The sequence below is a fragment of the Haliotis rufescens genome, unplaced genomic scaffold (assembly GCF_023055435.1).
Source record: "Haliotis rufescens isolate VD_foot unplaced genomic scaffold, xgHalRufe1.0.p SCAF_2, whole genome shotgun sequence".
Taxonomy (NCBI): Eukaryota; Metazoa; Mollusca; class Gastropoda; order Lepetellida; family Haliotidae; genus Haliotis; species Haliotis rufescens.
In genome coordinates this window covers 24,116,128-24,134,782 of record NW_025963890.1, presented here as the reverse complement: position 1 = coordinate 24,134,782, position 18,655 = coordinate 24,116,128, and the positions used below count along the sequence as shown (strand labels likewise).

Here is an 18,655-nt window from a genome sequence, read left to right as displayed (position 1 = left end):
CTACCCCGGATCTTCACGGGTCACCACCCTAGTGCCTGTCCCTAGAAACACCACCACTCTAGTGCCTGTCCCCAGAAACGACACCACCACCACCACCACCACCACCATCCTAGTGCCTGTCCCTAGAAACACCACCACCACCACCCTAGTGCCTGTCCCTAGAAACACCACCACCACCACCACCCAAGTGCCTGACCCCTGATCACCACCACCACCCTAGTGCCTGTCTCTAGAAACACCACCACCACCACCCTAGTGCCTGTCTCTAGAAACATCACCACCACCATCCTAGTGCCTGTCCCTTGAAACAACACCACCACCCTAGTGCCTGTCTCTAGAAACACCACCACCACCTCCCTAGTGCCTGTCTCTAGAAACACCACCACCACCACCCTAGTGCCTGTCTCTAGAAACATCACCACCACCATCCTAGTGCCTGTCCCTTGAAACAACACCACCACCCTAGTGCCTGTCTCTAGAAACATCACCACCACCATCCTAGTGCCTGTCCCTTGAAACAACACCACCACCCTAGTGCCTGTCTCTAGAAACACCACCACCACCATCCTAGTGCCTGTCTCTAGAAACACCACCACCACCATCCTAGTGCCTGTCCCTTGAAACACCACCACCATCCTAGTGCCTGTCTCTAGAAACACCACCACCACCACCCTAGTGCCTGTCTCTAGAAACATCACCACCACCATCCTAGTGCCTGTCTCTAGAAACACCACCACCACCATCCTAGTGCCTGTCTCTAGAAACACCACCACCACCATCCTAGTGCCTGTCCCTTGAAACACCACCACCATCCTAGTGCCTGTCTCTAGAAACACCACCACCACCACCCTAGTGCCTGTCTCTAGAAACATCACCACCACCATCCTAGTGCCTGTCTCTAGAAACACCACCACCACCCTAGTGCCTGTCTCTAGAAACACCACCACCACCTCCCTAGTGCCTGTCTCTAGAAACACCACCACCACCACCCTAGTGCCTGTCTCTAGAAACACCACCACCACCATCCTAGTGCCTGTCTCTAGAAACATCACCACCACCATCCTAGTGCCTGTCCCTTGAAACAACACCACCACCCTAGTGCCTGTCTCTAGAAACACCACCACCACCTCCCTAGTGCGTGTCTCTAGAAACACCACCACCACCACCCTAGTGCCTGTCTCTAGAAACACCACCACCACCATCCTAGTGCCTGTCTCTAGAAACACCACCACCACCACCCTAGTGCCTGTCTCTAGAAACATCACCACTACCATCCTAGTGCCTGTCCCTTGAAACAACACCACCACCCTAGTGCCTGTCTCTAGAAACACCACCACCACCTCCCTAGTGCCTGTCTCTAGAAACACCACCACCACCACCCTAGTGCCTGTCTCTAGAAACATCACCACCACCATCCTAGTGCCTGTCCCTTGAAACACCACCACCATCCTAGTGCCTGTCTCTAGAAACACCACCACCACCACCCTAGTGCCTGTCTCTAGAAACATCACCACCACCATCCTAGTGCCTGTCTCTAGAAACACCACCACCACCCTAGTGCCTGTCTCTAGAAACACCACCACCACCTCCCTAGTGCCTGTCTCTAGAAACACCACCACCACCACCCTAGTGCCTGTCTCTAGAAACACCACCACCACCATCCTAGTGCCTGTCTCTAGAAACATCACCACCACCATCCTAGTGCCTGTCCCTTGAAACAACACCACCACCCTAGTGCCTGTCTCTAGAAACACCACCACCACCTCCCTAGTGCGTGTCTCTAGAAACACCACCACCACCACCCTAGTGCCTGTCTCTAGAAACACCACCACCACCATCCTAGTGCCTGTCTCTAGAAACACCACCACCACCACCCTAGTGCCTGTCTCTAGAAACATCACCACTACCATCCTAGTGCCTGTCCCTTGAAACAACACCACCACCCTAGTGCCTGTCTCTAGAAACACCACCACCACCTCCCTAGTGCCTGTCTCTAGAAACACCACCACCACCACCCTAGTGCCTGTCTCTAGAAACATCACCACCACCATCCTAGTGCCTGTCTCTAGAAACACCACCACCCTAGTGCCTGTCTCTAGAAACACCACCACCACCACCCTAGTGCCTGTCTTTGGAAACATCACCACCACCATCCTAGTGCCTGTCACTTGAAACAACACCACCACCCTAGTGCCTGTCTCTAGAAACATCACCACCACCATCCTAGTGCCTGTCCCTTGAAACAACACCACCACCCTAGTGCCTGTCTCTAGAAACACCACCACCACCATCCTAGTGCCTGTCTCTAGAAACATCACCACCACCATCCTAGTGCCTGTCTCTAGAAACATCACCACCACCATCCTAGTGCCTGTCTCTAGAAACATCACCACCACCATCCTAGTGCCTGTCCCTTGAAACAACACCACCACCCTAGTGCCTGTCCCTTGAAACACCACCACCACCCTAGTGCCTGTCTCTAGAAACACCACCACCACCACCCTAGTGCCTGTCACTAGAAACACCACCACCACCCTAGTGCCTGTCCCCTGAAACAATACCACCACCCTAGTGCCTAACCCCTGAAACAATACCATCACCCTAGTGCCTGTCTGTTGAAATACCACCACCACCCTAGTGCCTGTCCCCTGAAAAAACATGACCACCCTAGTGCCTGACCCCTGATCACCACCACCACCCTAGTGCCTGTCTCTAGAAACACCACCACCACCTCCCTAGTGCCTGTCACTAGAAACACCACCACCACCACCCTAGTGCCTGTCTCTAGAAACACCACCACCACCATCCTAGTGCCTGTCTCTAGAAACATCACCACCACCATCCTAGTGCCTGTCCCTTGAAACAACACCACCACCCTAGTGCCTGTCCCTTGAAACACCACCACCACAATCCTAGTGCCTGTCTCTAGAAACATCACCACCACCATCCTAGTGCCTGTCCCTTGAAACAACACCACCACCCTAGTGCCTGTCCCTTGAAACACCACCACCACCATCCTAGTGCCTGTCTCTAGAAACATCACCACCACCCTAGTGCCTGTCCCTTGAAACACCACCACCACCCTAGTGCCTGTCTCTAGAAACACCACCACCACCACCCTAGTGCCTGTCACTAGAAACACCACCACCACCCTAGTGCCTGTCCCCTGAAACAATACCACCACCCTAGTGCCTGTCCCCTGAAACAATACCATCACCCTAGTGCCTGTCTGTTGAAATACCACCACCACCCTAGTGCCTGTCCCCTGAAAAAACACGACCACCCTAGTGCCTGTACCTTAAAACACCACCACCATATTGTCAGACACAAGGGAAATAGAAAACAAGCAAACAAACATTGTTTTGTTGATTTACTGATTAGAAATGAGGCTATTCATTAATGTGTAGTAGCTAATGTCCTGATCTGTCCTACAAAGTGTGAAAGTTGGTGATTGTGTTTTGTTCTGAATGCCAGGGTCCGCCAGGGTCCATGTTGGGATGGTAATTGTGCCACCAATTTGAGACTGGTGTTTGACACTTGGCATTATAGTCGTTGTCAACTGGGTACCACTCACGGAGTTAATCACAGCCTCGGACTTCACATTGTAGTCAGTACTGTGTACCACAGAGTTTTCCTCTGTTCAACAATATTGACATTTGTAGTATAATATTTGAGGATGATTTCACACATTTTAGTAAGAAGTACAATTTATTTTTTTTTTATGAAAACTGGAAGGACCCTAAGTTAGATTTATAAGCTTGCAGCAGGACAAAATTGCTGCCTATCCCTAAGACTTTCATGATTTTTCAAGTTTGAATGTTTACAGAATATGTCAAAAATACATGTGAGCATAGTTTGCTCCCCATAAGCATCATGTGATTGGACAGTCATGCAACTTTAAAAGTTACAGCTGTCAACATATCATTTCCAGTTGCTCAAGGTAGCATCTACAGGGACATGGAGAGTGCAACCATACTTTGTTCAGTTTTGCTTTGGTATGAATGAACAAAAACACTTTTGACTTTCTAAATTAAGTCAACTGTGTGTGCTCCCATGCATAGAGACTAAATATTCAATGTCAGCTGAAGTGTATCTATGCTATTCCAGCAAGTATGTGTGTATGGTGGTACAGTGGTAGGCTCTGGAATCTTGAATGTACATGATGTCCAGGCTGTAGGGACAGATGAGTGGGGAACATTTGAGCAGGGAGATTAGCATGTGTGACTGTAAGCAGATATATACATCACTAATATAACAACTATGTTCCTGTACATGTGCCTGGTGACATTGTAAACACACTCCACTTGTAGCACATTGAGATAGAAAGGAAGTATTAGTTCTCACAGATCACTCACTATATTTGTTCTTAAATTCTCTGTTGTGAAAGGAAGAGAGACAAGTGTATCATTACACACAAGTCCACCCTTCAGATTGCTGCTAATTTCCACCCTTCTTATTAGAGTCCTAGCATGGAAAGGTAATGGCAAGATATCACCAGTTTAGGAGAGAGTGTATCTTTTTCAGTGGGTCATTACTCCCAACTGTGTTGCATTTCTCTTGGTAAACACAAAAAATGTGAAGTGGGCAGGCACTGTTGTGTAGTTGCGAGCCCTGCCCTTCCCCCAGCTTACAGGGAGGCGGGCTGATGGGAGCTATGATTGACACGTGGAATTTAGCCCTGGCTTCCTGCAACCTGAAGCCCTGTTTTCTCAGCCTTCACCTGAGCCAGCAAACCCTGCCCACCTTGCACATTAATGACAGCTCATCGACCAATCACGCAGGGCCTGTAGCTCCCAGCATGCTAACATCATGCTTGGTCATTAATAAACATTTAGACAATTAATAAGCATGGATCTGGTATAGTGACTGAGGGTTAACAAAACATCAGTAAAGAATAGATCTTGCTTGATCAGGTATGTGTTATATGTGATGTTTCCTGTGTATACAGAGACTGTCCGTAAACCAAGGTAGTCGTTGATACTGCTGGATTGAGGAGGATGTTAGCATAGTAATCGCGGTGGCGGGCGATTTCTCCTCCTACTTGTGTGTGCGACTGTGTCACATGATAGTGGAGATTCGGGGTTACTTGTAGTGGTGATAGTCAGTGACCAGCTTGGTTTATATCACACTGACCAAAGTGATAGGTTCCTTCACAAATTTGGGAGTCATTGGAGGACATCGCAGTGAGTATTACGGGATGTTACGCAGCAGCTTGCTCAAAACATGTGGAATTTCCTTCCGTACATTTCTTGTGAAAGGTTAACCCGTCAGTGAAATATGGTAGTGATTATTCCGATATGTGCTTGGTGACAAGCAATGGACAGTGTCATATCTTATTGGTCTCTTGTTTCTCACAGATATTGTGTCAGGTATTGCAATATGATTCAGAGCAGTGTATGATTGATATGGCCGTCTCCAGCATTGAAACTGATAATCTACAAGAAAGTCAAGTTTCAATTTTGGGCTTGTCATATTTGATGGTGTTTAAATAATTTGGATGTTCCTTGTGCCTATGGTTTTAGAGGACATACCTGTTTTGTGTAGATAATAGTTAAGTACTTTGCCCGCTATGTTCCAAAGCGTTACTGCTACTTATTTTGTCTTGTCAAATACATTACTGAAAGATTAATTGAATTCATTCTAGGTTAATTCCTGGTAAATATCGGCAACAACAAGGTTTATCTCTGTGATAATATCAGGATAATACTGAATCATTGCTGAACCATTTCTTAGTCCGGGTGCTGTCGGGTTGGAAATTCAAGTCATGTTAAAAGACTAATTCATTTTATGATTTTATTTGATATTTACTGTTTAGAAATCTAGCAAGTCATATTTACACGCAAGGTAGAAAATTTAATTAAACATAAACAATATGAGTGTTATTTCTTAAACAAAATCATGGACATATATTCCTAAACATCTGCAGTGTTCAAAGTTACTCTGAGTTGTCACCAATTCTTAGATCAACATTGTCTTATTACAAATTTAAAATAAAATTCTCAAACTGTCCGGACAATAATTTTTAAATACCGAATTCATTTCTATTATTCAGTGGTAAGTTTAAAAAAAAAATGAAAACTGTACATGAAGAGAAACATCACAAGTGCACTGGTAAATGTGACATTTTGAAAATAGTGTGGAGCTTTTTCAAGATTACAGATGATTATTTCCAAATGTGAATATGACACCTGAGAATACTGATTGCAAAGCCACCCCACTCTAATGTTAATATGCCAGGTAGGACATGGATCGTTAGTCGGATATCATGTATGATGATTAGAATTTAAACAATATATTACGGAACAAAAATGAGAAAATTAAACCACGAAATTTAATTTGGATGTATGTTACAGTAGTTTGATGCAAAATACACCTCTTTCATTTGCTGTTATTGTGTGAAAGCTGTTCTCAGTCAGGACTAACTTGGATATGTTTATTACTCTTCTGTATTTAATAGTTGTATGGCAAAATGACAACGGATACAACCACTGTGAAACTCCCTATTACTGTCCGCGGCAAAACTTGAGGATAATAAATCAAGCCGAGTTTTGTCAGTTTTAGGCAACAGCTGCACTGGAAATGTTTATGTCGCTTAGTGGTTATTCCAGAGAATAAACCCTAGATAAATACAACAGGATGCATTGCCTCTTAAATCTTTCTGACAATTTTATTTTCTGATCAGAAAATACCATGTGAAATTAAATATATTTAGATATGTTTTAGAAATTGTTTGGAGAGTGGTTTTAATTTTCCCCATTATTCCTACTATTTTCATTTATTTAGAAATCAGTAAGAATTACAATTCATCATCAACATAATTATTTATGTGAAAATAATTTTGTTGTTGAGGTTTTTATTTTAGTTACATTATCATATGTGTTTTTCCAAGACAGTTGTTAATTCTATTGATCAGATTGCAATAAACCAAATTCTTTTTACCTTTATAATATTAAGCGAAAAGAATAAAATCACAATATTATTAAATACTCTGCCAGGTTGAATTTGAAATCATGTTAGTTAATATGCAGGCTATGTTCTAATTTTCCTTCATAGAAAATCACTTCTGAACAAGAAGCAGCAAAATAGAAATCTGTTTATATATCAAATTGCAGCCAATAAATTCTGGGATGGCCATACTCTAGGGGGATTACATGATAGGACCAAGAGGCCTCCATTTGGGCTCAGAATACAAAATTTACCGGACCTAAGTGAAAATCGTAACTTGCCATTTGCAGTAGTTCCATGGTGGACGAGATAATCTGACAAAGTATTCTCTTGAAAGTTTTGGAGAAATTGGTGTTATTATGACTGTGATGGAATCATTGATCTTTTATTACTGAATGAAATTGGTTTTCAGAAATTTTTCGCCCTAATTTTTTCCAACTTGATAATCTAAGGATTTTATGATATGGTGTGATAGGTGTGGTGAATTGGGAATTTAATGTTAGTCAGGTTGAGTCTGTTTTTTCCCCCATATTAAACATCTTGTGTATTTTGTTTCAAAGAGTTCTTGCGTGTAAGGTTACATTAAAATTTGTGAGCTTAAAATTTTTAGTAACAATTATCCAGAATATGCCGATTCATTTTTCCCCCATTACATTCTTATCTTAGGTTTATTATTTATGAATCCTTTCAATTTGAATATGGGATAAACTTGTACAACTATTACAAATATAGGTATTTAACTTGTAAAGAAATTTTGATTTTCTGTTTTTGAATGCCCAAAATTGGTGAAAATAGACTCTTTTGAATGAACAAGTCTCCTTTAATTCACCACAATATATTTACCTTTGTTTTTTATGTGACATATTGACAAAAAGATCTTGAAAAGAAAAATATTTTCTGAACAATCCTGGTTTCTCCTCCTTGAGAAACACAAAGGCACAAAGTTAGTGTAGTTGGTGTGACTTAATAACCAGTGATATATGTTTGTTTGTGAGTGTCCGTATTGTCCAGCAGACAAAGCCAGTTTGTATCAGCGTAGAGATTCTTCACACTAACATTCCAACACAACCAGCTAAAAATGCCTGGGTTTGCCTGCTTTTGTGGAACTGTGAATAGTGGCCATGATGAGCGCCCTTATAAATTACACTTGACTTGTTTTCTTGGAGTGGGAAACAGTTTTATTCAGTTATAATACAGCCAGTTCTATAGGCGGGAAGTAGAGCGAAACACGGGAACAAACGTATGAAAAGGACAGAGATTTTTCCTCTGATTACTGGCTACTCAAAGCGCACATAATTGTCAAATTTTCTACCTCCAATACCTGGAGAGGTTAGAAGAAAAAAGGCTGAGTTTTGACATCAATGCTGCCAAATTGGGCATAGGAGTGACATTATTGAGCCAAAGTGTAACGATAGCATACACACTATTGAAATGCACAAAGTTCAGTCCAACCATGGCTGCAGTATTTCATAGAAAAGTCAAAATACATCACTTTTATAGCTGCGTATCACCTTTCTTGTGTATTTGCAAGCTGTTTTTCCTTTCTTTGAAAAAATTACCGAAATTGGATCTGAAAATTGGACATGTTTGTTTAAAATTGATAAGATTTAGTCTTGGTTCATGTCTATGAATTTGAGATAAGAGACACAAAGAATTACTGTGTGTTAGAACCTCTTTATTGTGACTTAGCACGTATGTGGAGGGACTGGAGTGTTTTCACACCCTGTGTCAATGTTAAACATGGAAAAATAATCACAATATATCTTTCAATCTTTTAAAGGGTTACACCGACTAAATAATTAATTTGACAGAAGAATGCATTTTTGAATAATATGGTGAAATGGCAGCAATACCATTTCATGGTGTTTATTTTTGAATACTAAAGTACAAATTCATTCAAAAACAGTTTAATTATTTTTAGAATAAATATCTAGTGTAAATTTCTTTTTGAGTTTTCATTTTGTGTTAGCTGTGTAAAATCATTTCTGATGTGATTTTTGGTAACAAGAATTAAAATGCTGTTTTTCAGAAACTGCCTCTGGTATAACGTTAAATTTTTTATAGTTAATAGTGTGTGTTAAACTATTGGATAAAGGAAAGGGATGAATAGGGAAAGTTCAAAACATCAGATCAAATTCTGAACCATCCAGTAACTGGTATATTCTTGTGTTACTATTTGGTAAAGATTGTTTGAATTCTGAAAATACTGAATGATAGATGATTTCCTTTGAAATGTCCGTGTTGATAGGTACTATGCCTCCCGTAGGGTATATAATGGGATCAACTGCCCGGATATTCATCGGTATTACATAGCACAAAATCAAATATTTAGTAGAAAGTAGTTACAATGCATTTCATTTTCTCTGAAGAACAGTTTCTAGAATTTTAACATGTGACCTGATATGAGACATTTGAGAAAATCACATTTTTGTGGGGCATTTATTTTGAAAGATTGATTGATAAATAAGACATTTTTGACATTCTGTTGTTAGAAACTCACAGTAAGAAAATACATCAATTGTTAGCAATATCTCTGGTCTTGCCTATTGTCCATCTGCCATACTTAAAATATATTGTCACTTGTTACAATTCTTGATTTGACCAGTTTTGGAGACAAGACATTTCTCCCAGGATAAATTTGTATCTTGCTAAAAAATATCTTTTGTGGAGGGATTGTAATTCATTAAATCACTGTACCAGCATGCAATATTTGCACTGTCTTTGTTAGATTGAGTACTGCATATCTATTTCCTGGTGATGTGCTAGATCCAATGTGGGAAAAAGAGATTCACAACGATATCGCAATATTGAAATGTTTCATAAACTGCTGTCCGAGGAAACACTTATAACATATATAACATGCAGCCAGCTCATTATATATGTCAAACAGGGTATGTTTGGATCTGTGATTATCTCAGGACTATCTGTCAGCAAATGATGGTAATTAACGATAGCAGGATTTAATTAGTGGTGACTTGTTAGTGCAGAGGAACAAGCTTGGTAGATTTGGACAAGATTGAGATGACATCTGGTCTAGGTTTGGGGACTATGCAACAGCAATAAACATGAAGAGAGAATGCTAAGCTGTTTTTGTATGCAGAGAACCATTAATTGATGCCAGTCCTCACTGTTTTCTTTTTCAACATTTGGCCTGGCCTTCACAAGCCTTAGTGTGGGAACTGGGTTACCTATTGTTGACCAAAACACAGTTCACACCCCAGGAATACCTTGTCCTTAATTTGAAATGATATTGACAGTGTTCCTTCTTGTCAGTCGTGGTTGAAGAGAATAGCTGGTATATACCTTTGATGGATTTGCGTCTCCTCTCTTCTCTCCCCCCCAACCTTTGTGTATAGCTGAGCTTTGGTCACACATCAGCTAAGTGATTATATGTGGTGCAGCAGGTTAACAAATTACTGGTTGTTTAAGGAGATGTCCTCTTAGGAAATATTGTGTAATTTTTATCTTGTGTTTTATGACAAAATAGATTTCAGGTTTTAGCAAAAGACTGGTGGCTGCCCATTTGATCATTTCCTAGTTTAGTAGTTTAGAAATTACACAGGCAGCGGAGTACATAGAAGAAGTGCAAATACACAGTAAATATCAAAGGGTTTTCTTTTTGCCAGTGTGAATGTGAGTAATATTCATACTAAAGGATTTATATATTGGAGCCTTAAATGAAGGCTGATTAAATGAAATTTATCTTTCAAGAGCTGAATATTTATGAAGAAAGTGATGAATTGTTTATATTGTAAACTTGAAGGCATGAACATGGTGTGAGTTAATGATTAGTCATTGTGACAGGCTTTATCTACTTGACAAGTAATTATTTAGACTAAGCACAGGTGTGAAAGCTTGTATAGAATTGTCATAACAGGATTCTAGGTAAATCACCTTATTGGAAAGGTCTTACAATGCAACACACATGTCAACCCTCAGTTCTGTGCCAATGACACAGTTGTCTTACATGAAAAGGATGAATATTTTTCAAACATGCATGATAAGATGGGACCCATGATTTTGACTATTCTGGCAGATTAGACTATAACCTGACAATACTTGAGGATGTTATAAATAGTTTTGTTTAATTCATGTTTGAATTTTTACTTGAATCTGTTAACTTGTGTAATGTGATACCCACATTGTATTCTGACCAAACAATGAGTACGTTAGTGATTACTGTGGAGCACAAATCAGGTAAACCACGACCAGGGTTAAGTTGACAAGAATAGTTTGAATTATAGTAAACTCAAGAATCGTTAAAAAAATATGAATCTATCAGTACTAACTTTGCTGTTGTAAGATTAACATTTTTGGTCATACAATGAGTGATCCTATTTCATTATCGATTATTTAAATAAGGCAGAAAATTATATTAAAGGGCTTTGTTCTCAATGCAGAAACAGAGGGTGTTCATAAAAATGGCTGTCAAAACCATTACTGGAATTAGAAATAGTAATTTTGTTTATAAAACTTGATCTCATTAATGATTTTAACCTGTGCTCATTCTGACATGAATTATGAAGGATTGATATTTTTTTAAGTATTATCTTTTCCCTCAAATTTGTCACTGGATGTGTTTTTAAAAAATACCGTCACATATTGTGACAAGCAATTTTGAGTGGCTTTGTGTTTTTTGTTCTATTTGTCTTCAGTTTAACTGTATTCAGGGATTGTTTCATGGCACAAGTGGTTACTTAAGATTGATAAATTTCAAAATGAGTCCTCAATATTTATCTTAGTCAAGAGAACAGAATAATGATGATTGTGGAAATATGGGATATTTTTCTTTGGAGGTACAAAATGGATCTAATTTCTAAAAAGTTTCATAAAAACTTTTTGTAACAGGAAAAAACAACAGCAGTTATTTCATCTGATGGTGGATGGAAACTGACTTCAGGCAGCCTTTAGACCAAATTCAAAAGGGAAATACAAGATATTAATCACTTGTAAACTAGTAACTTTCTTTGCTGCTACACATTGTCAGTTTTTAAGGAAAATTATTGAAGAAATGGTTTATTTAGGTATTTAATTATAGAGAAAATGAGGTTAGATTTTGGCATGTTTATGGCTTGGCAGAGGTGAGGCCCAGCTGTTGTAGAATGATGTCTCTGCTGTGAGGCCCTCCTCCCTCAGCTTATGGGACAGGGGGAGGAATGGAAGAGAATTTCACATGACTCTCACTCCCAGCTAGCACAGGGGCCCTACCAAGGTATATCTTATGTCTGTCGGACAGTGAATTTGGTTACTCTCAAGGTTTAGCCTTGTGAGTTGGTATTTCTTGTACTTCTAGTTGTAACATGTAAAATAATTGTCATAATACTTGCAGCAAGAAAAGGTCTGTTTAGTGAGAAATCGTTCTATATTTACATCTGGCAGGATTAAATTTAATTTATTTTTTTTCAAGTTATTTCTCAGTTATTTCTTAGTTATGCTTCAGTGTGTGTAAAACTCAATATCTTCGCTAAAAGGTTATCATAATAAAACTTTCTTCATTTTTCTTTTTTAAGTTTGTGTAGTTTTCAGAGTGAATATAATTGTTTAATGCAATTTGTAGAATTTTTGAGAATATGTGTCATCTGCAGTCATTTCCATAGAATGATAACAGCATGGTAGTATTAGTATTCCAGTGGAGTGAGGAATGTAGTTGTCCCCCACCCTAACAGTGCCTCTGTTCCACCAGCTCTACCAGGGGGCCAGTGATAAGGCTGGGGCCAGCAACACAACATTCATGTAAATGTCTGTAGATAGCTAAAAAGTCCTATCCTCAACTTCAAGCCCTACCTGCTTGCAGTCCAACACATTTGACAGGATAAACAGCTCAAGTTTTGATAGAAACAGGATTATAGATATTGTAACCATGGCAACAGGATGTCAGCAGCTTGTCCCAGAGTGTATCTGGTCTTGTGTGTTATTGGTAGACAGGGAATAACAGAGTGGAATCTACATACATGTCCCAGTTTGTCACAAACTTGACTAACTTCACCACAAGTCCCTGTTGTCCCTGCTGACTTGAAGTCTTGGAGGAGTTTTGTTTCATGTGTGAATTATTGGAGGAAACTGGTTGAACTCATTGGCTTGACATCCATTTTGTTGGAAAGTTCCATTCTTGAATGTGCATCTATAGAGAGTTGCTTGCATCCAGGATAGAAGAGACTGTTTCCCTCCCAGGAGGCTCTACCCAGTGATTATTTGGGTGTTGTACACAACATGCTATTTGTGCTTAGTCATCAGTTGTATCTGTGAACTAGCATTGAGTTCAACATCAGTTTAAGCTTTGTGACTGATTACATTTGGAAAAAAGCCTTTTCAAATGTTGGGTAGATATTAGGCAATCTTTGTCTGGACTTTTGCCATTTTTGCTTTCTTGAATGTTGTGAGCTTGTCAGCACATTGATCTGAGTATGGTTCTGACAGGGACCATTTAGCAAGTTGACAAGAACTGGCTGTACTGATAAAGTGTCCATCCCAGCTCTCACCACTTTATGGTGGGGCCACAGCACATGTTTACAGATTTCTGGAGAGATAAGTCCTCTCTGCTGTGATTTGCATCCATCAAATACCATAATGGACCAGCCTGATTCTCACATGCAGATATGAGAGTTATGAGGCAAACAGTTGTTCCCTAGCACTGTGATGTGCTCATTTCCCACACTGTTTTAGACACCACAACACTGAGGCCGAGTCTCCTCATCACTGACTAGACCACGTGGGAACTACCCTCAATATTGTCATCTCAGGCCTACATTCTGTTATCATCATCCCCTTGTATGTGTGGTACATGGATGTAGACTACAAACAAAGGGAGGATTGGCTGGAGGTGTCACACAGTCACCTGTAGCCCACAAACGCCTGTATGGATTGATATTGCTGCAAATACCCTGAAAGATGATGAAGCATGTTAATTTTGAGACTTGTTTATATTGTGTAAGACTGACTGCTTTAGTACAGTGAGAGTGTGTGGAGAAGGAACATGTTTACACATATCCTGGTTGTGGGAACAGACAAACACGCCTCATCCTAAGTCGCTGTGCCAAGGGAAAAGTAAAATTTACTACTTTGTGTGTGAGCCATTTGACTGTACCACATCAGGGCAAGATGACACAGATCCTGCCGATATCCGCCTTCCTGGAAAACCTCACAATGGTTAGTGCTGCCATATCCTTTATGTAGGCCTCTTTCACCACCAAGTAGCACAAGAATTTGGCCAATGTACCATGCATTTCCTGCAGTATTTTCACATCATAGAGCTCAAGACTTTCATTAACTGTGACCTTTCTGTGGCATTATTATCACATGCTTAATCATACTGCAATGATGCTGTTAAAATGTGCAGTATTCTGAAGGTTAACACGTGTGCCAGTCATTATGGTGGTAATTTCATTAAGGATACTCCGCATTAGACGACAGAAAACAATCATCTTTGATAGCCATAATAGTGTGGTAGAAATATACTTGTCTCTTGGAAAACCTGGATAAGTACTTCTGGCATTGTGTCAAACTAGATGCATAAAACCCATTTCATGATCTCGTCTTTGCATGATATTAATGTAGTTCATGCAGCTGTGTTGTGGAAGGAATAACAAATATCAAATTTGATTAGTTTTGAAAAACGAAAAGACCCCCAAGTATAGTTTCATTGCTACTATTAGTGTTTTGAATTATTTGGGTTACAATTGACAACCTGTTTGAGATGAAATCCAAGGCTGCAGTGAGTGTTTTGTGGCTGGTAGTGTTTGTGGTGTGGAGGTCACATTGCTGCTGGTAGTGTTTGTGGTGTGGAGGTCACATTGCTGCTGGTAGTGTTTGTGGTGTGGAGGTCACATTGCTGCTGGTAGTGTTTGTGGTGTGGAGGTCACATTGCTGCTGGTAGTGTTTGTGGTGTGGAGGTCACATTGCTGTTTGGTATTTAGAACTTGAACAAGGAAACTACCAATGTATTAGTTGATTTCAGGTGTAACAACTCTAATAGATTCAGGAAATTATGTTTTGTTATCTTCCTGAGTTTTGAGTGGTTGTTATGTTCCAGTGTTCCAACAATAGAGAAACAAGAAATTAATGTTTTGTCACACACACAAATTCAGTTAAATGTCAGAATCTTCTGTCAATCACCTTTTACTTTTAACCTTTAACTACTTTTGAATATTTGATGCCTTCTATGTTCAGGATCTTGTCATTTAAACAAGTGACCACTTTGAGTTTTCCCCCAAAGTGTATTAATTGTCATTTTGAATTTCAAAACCTAAGAAAGATTGAATCAACATGTATTTCAACATTCCTCATCTTTGGAATAGAAGTTTCGATCCTAGATATTTTAGTGTCCGATGTTTCATGTTTGATGTTGTCATTCACTTTGAGAATAAGTACACCTTGCAAGTCTATTAAACAGCCTTAAACTTTCACAAAAGAATCCTAACAGTGTTCATTGCGTTGAGTGTGGATGTCGTAAAGTTATCCCATTCAGTGAGGCCTTTTGTTGAGCTTGTAGAGAGGACAATTATTATGTTTGAAGGTGCGCTAACTCTGCTGTTTCCCTGTGTTGGTGAACTGCTGCAGGACAGAGGGCGTAATGACTAGGGTATATGCAACACTGGGTTATTACGGCTCCCAATAATCACAACCTCTCCATCCCAGCAGAATCAATGAACTGCTCTCCCACACCATACCAACTATTCAAGAATCATGCTTATGATGTCACAGGATTTAGCCCGGGTTTTATGTCCAACTTTCACACACAGCTCCGTCTTCTTCACACCAGGGAACATTCTTGTGAAGTGGGAGAGTAAAACAGTGTTTCGGTTGGAAGGCATATTTTGGTCCAATCCTGTGCTTTTCTGCGGTGTATTTGCAGTAGATTTTACTTTCACTATAGGGTTGTGCTGGGTTATATTGTGTGTGTGTGGGATTGTTGTTGAGGATTGACCCTCTTCCCCGTAGTCGTGACATCTCCATGGCATCTTGTAGCCGCCCTTTGACTAGGTCACAGAATTATTGCTCTATCTCTGTTTGTTAACACAGTTGTTGGATATACTTGTAAGACATTATGTAGGCTTAAATGATTTGGCTTATTTAGAGCATTTATGGCTTTGGAAGCTTACTTTTGTCATGGAAGAATATTACATTTCTTGTTGTGAATTTTAAGTCATTCATCTCTTTTCATTCTTTCTATCCTTAATGAGTAAAAGCTACGTACTATTATACGTTTATTTAATTACAATTATCAGTTAAAATTTAAAAGTGGGGGAAAAGGCTGTTATTGAATTGTCCCTGGTTCCATAGGCATGCATGACACTACTTTGCTGAAACACAGTTATAGATTTTGTATATTAGAAATATTTTATGATATATTGAAATGCTGAGTTGTGTTTTGTTTTTCACCTACGATGTCCTGTGTATACATGAATCAGGGATCTGATTGAATGGAGGCGATGCATCATGTATACCACTGTTGTGCAGAAGGGAGGTTAGCCATTTACCTGTGTATTTGTTGAGGGCTTGAGCAATGGACACCAGATGCAACCTGTCACAATTAATTTTACTCTGCTGAATAAATAATGCTTAGGACTCTACATGGCGGTTAATACTGTGAAATATTCATACACTTGCCACCTGTCAAATAGTGCACACAAAAATCTTGCCTTTTACCATTTTGGGCTTTGAAATAATTTTATTGTTTGAGGAAGAAATAAAATGACAAGATGAGACAATTTCTAACAGAATTGTTTTGTTGAAAAGATCTCACCTTGATGCCAGGCAGAATGTATGATATTTATTGACAGTTGATTTTGTATGTATATTCACTTCAGTGGCTGAGTCACTAGAGGACAGTCCTGAGTTGTTGCCATAATCACATAATTAGAGCCTCTCTGGTCTATTTGCTTTACATGTTTGCTCTCTTGCACTTTTTGTGTAAAATCCTTGCTGTTAAGCTCTTTCAAACAAAATTATATAATGCTTTGGAGTTTTGTTGAAAGTGAACTTTGTGGCATGTTTGCTGTGAAAATAGGTCAGTGGACATAAGACTTAGCAGTGTGTAGTAAGGAGGGTTTGAGGAAGGGAATGTGGCTTTCACATTCTCCACACAGTCACAGCTAGGAGTCAAACTTGGCGTTAGCTGCATGTGCATTTACTGTCTGTGTCCAGTCCTCAAGGAGTTTCTCAATGGAAACATCTTGTACTTTGTTCTTGGTCAAATAGCATTTGAGAAATTGACTGTTGCAAGCTGTTTGTGGATTCCTTATACTTTGGAGTCACTTTGTTGGTGTGTGATTTATACTGGAATGTTAGACTGGAATATTGATGTGCAAGGGATTTCTGAGCCTACTTATCTGATAGTATATGAATAATATACTACAGACAATTTTGTGCGTTCAAAGTGTATAGACTCATTATTTCCATACTGAGTGACGTTGTCCTATCACTGAGTCTAGGAGCGTGGGCCTGGAAAGGTGTATACAGTGTTTATACAGGTTCTTAGCTAACAGTCTGCCCTTTCACCTGTACGGAGTCCACTGGACTTGCATTTACCCACATTCTTTTTCAATTGGCCTTTGTACTTGAGCTTATTGTTGTCTCCATCATCCCAGGCTATTAAAGTACTATCTACTCTACCGATCATTCAAGTGGCAAAGTCATATTGTCTAAGGGCAGCTTTCTAAATTGTGATTGGCTGTGTATGGCCGCATCGTTCTAGTCAAGCGGGAACAACAGAACCCTACAATGTTCTGTCAGTTTGATGAGAATCCACATTGTGTTTTTCAGGTGAAGCGGTCGCGACTTGATAACGAATCTGAGTTGGTCGACAACACCAGTCCTGTGGTGTCAGCAGCATCCAGGTATGTGTTTGAGTCTGGTGTCCCTTGCCCTCTCACATTCACTGACTACATATCACCTTGGCCTAGTGTCACCTAGCAGGAGCTACCAACAGGGGCACAGGGAAGAGAACGTAATAGCCAGGGTAATAGGAGTGTGCAGGAGATTACAGTGGAATATAATCTAGCAGACATGTTGAGGGCCACCTGTCTATAGTAGTAGGATGTGAATGGACTAGCTAGCCTGACACAGAGTCCTGCTAACTGACTGTACTACACACCCCAACAAACTACTGCATGCGTTGTGGGGGAGGGACATGTGAGGTGGCCATGATTAGGATTAGGCAAGGATTATCAGAACCATAAGATCAGGGGACACCTGTTCTACATGTTCACATGTGCACTGCACCTTGGCTTCTTAGCCCACCTCGTTCTCTTGCAGTACCTCACTATAAAGCTGGTCCTTGGCAGTCTACTAATTTGTGCACACGCACACACCGTACGCACATGCGCCAGCACACACCACGCACACGAGCGCACGCACGCACACCTCACACACACACGCACACACACATGTGCAAAAGAGCACCAGAATGTTATTCTCTCACCCTCAATTTTCATATTAATACTCAACTTCAGTCACAATTTTCTTGTTTTCATGTTTGTATCATATATTTAAATAGATTGTTCTTAAATGTCTTGGAATGAGTTCTGTAATGTACTTGTGGGTGACCACTGTGGATGATGTGTAGAGTATGCACTAAGTTGATGAGCAGAGCATGAATCAACAGAATGGCATGTGATATGTCCAAAATTCCCGTACTTTGATTATACTCATAATTTTTGTTTAGAAACTTTCACTTATAAAAGGATCCCCGTGATTCTTGACAATCATGAAC

General features: G+C 40.1%; 1 protein-coding gene across 8 annotated transcripts in view; it reads left to right on the top strand.

Annotated features, from left to right (window-relative positions):
• LOC124146188 (eyes absent homolog 1-like) overlaps positions 1 to 18,655 on the top strand; it is a 152,852-nt gene that overhangs the window by 84,304 nt on the left and 49,893 nt on the right. For 7 of the 8 annotated variants that reach the window (XM_046516359.2, XM_046516360.2, XM_046516362.2 and 4 more), the window contains exon 3: positions 17,707 to 17,780. In XM_046516359.2, coding sequence (XP_046372315.1) covers positions 17,707 to 17,780 — 74 coding nt within the window. Of the gene's footprint in view, positions 1 to 12,768; positions 14,092 to 17,706; positions 17,781 to 18,655 lie in introns of those variants that run through there. The other variant, XM_046516358.2, reaches the window with a different exon arrangement.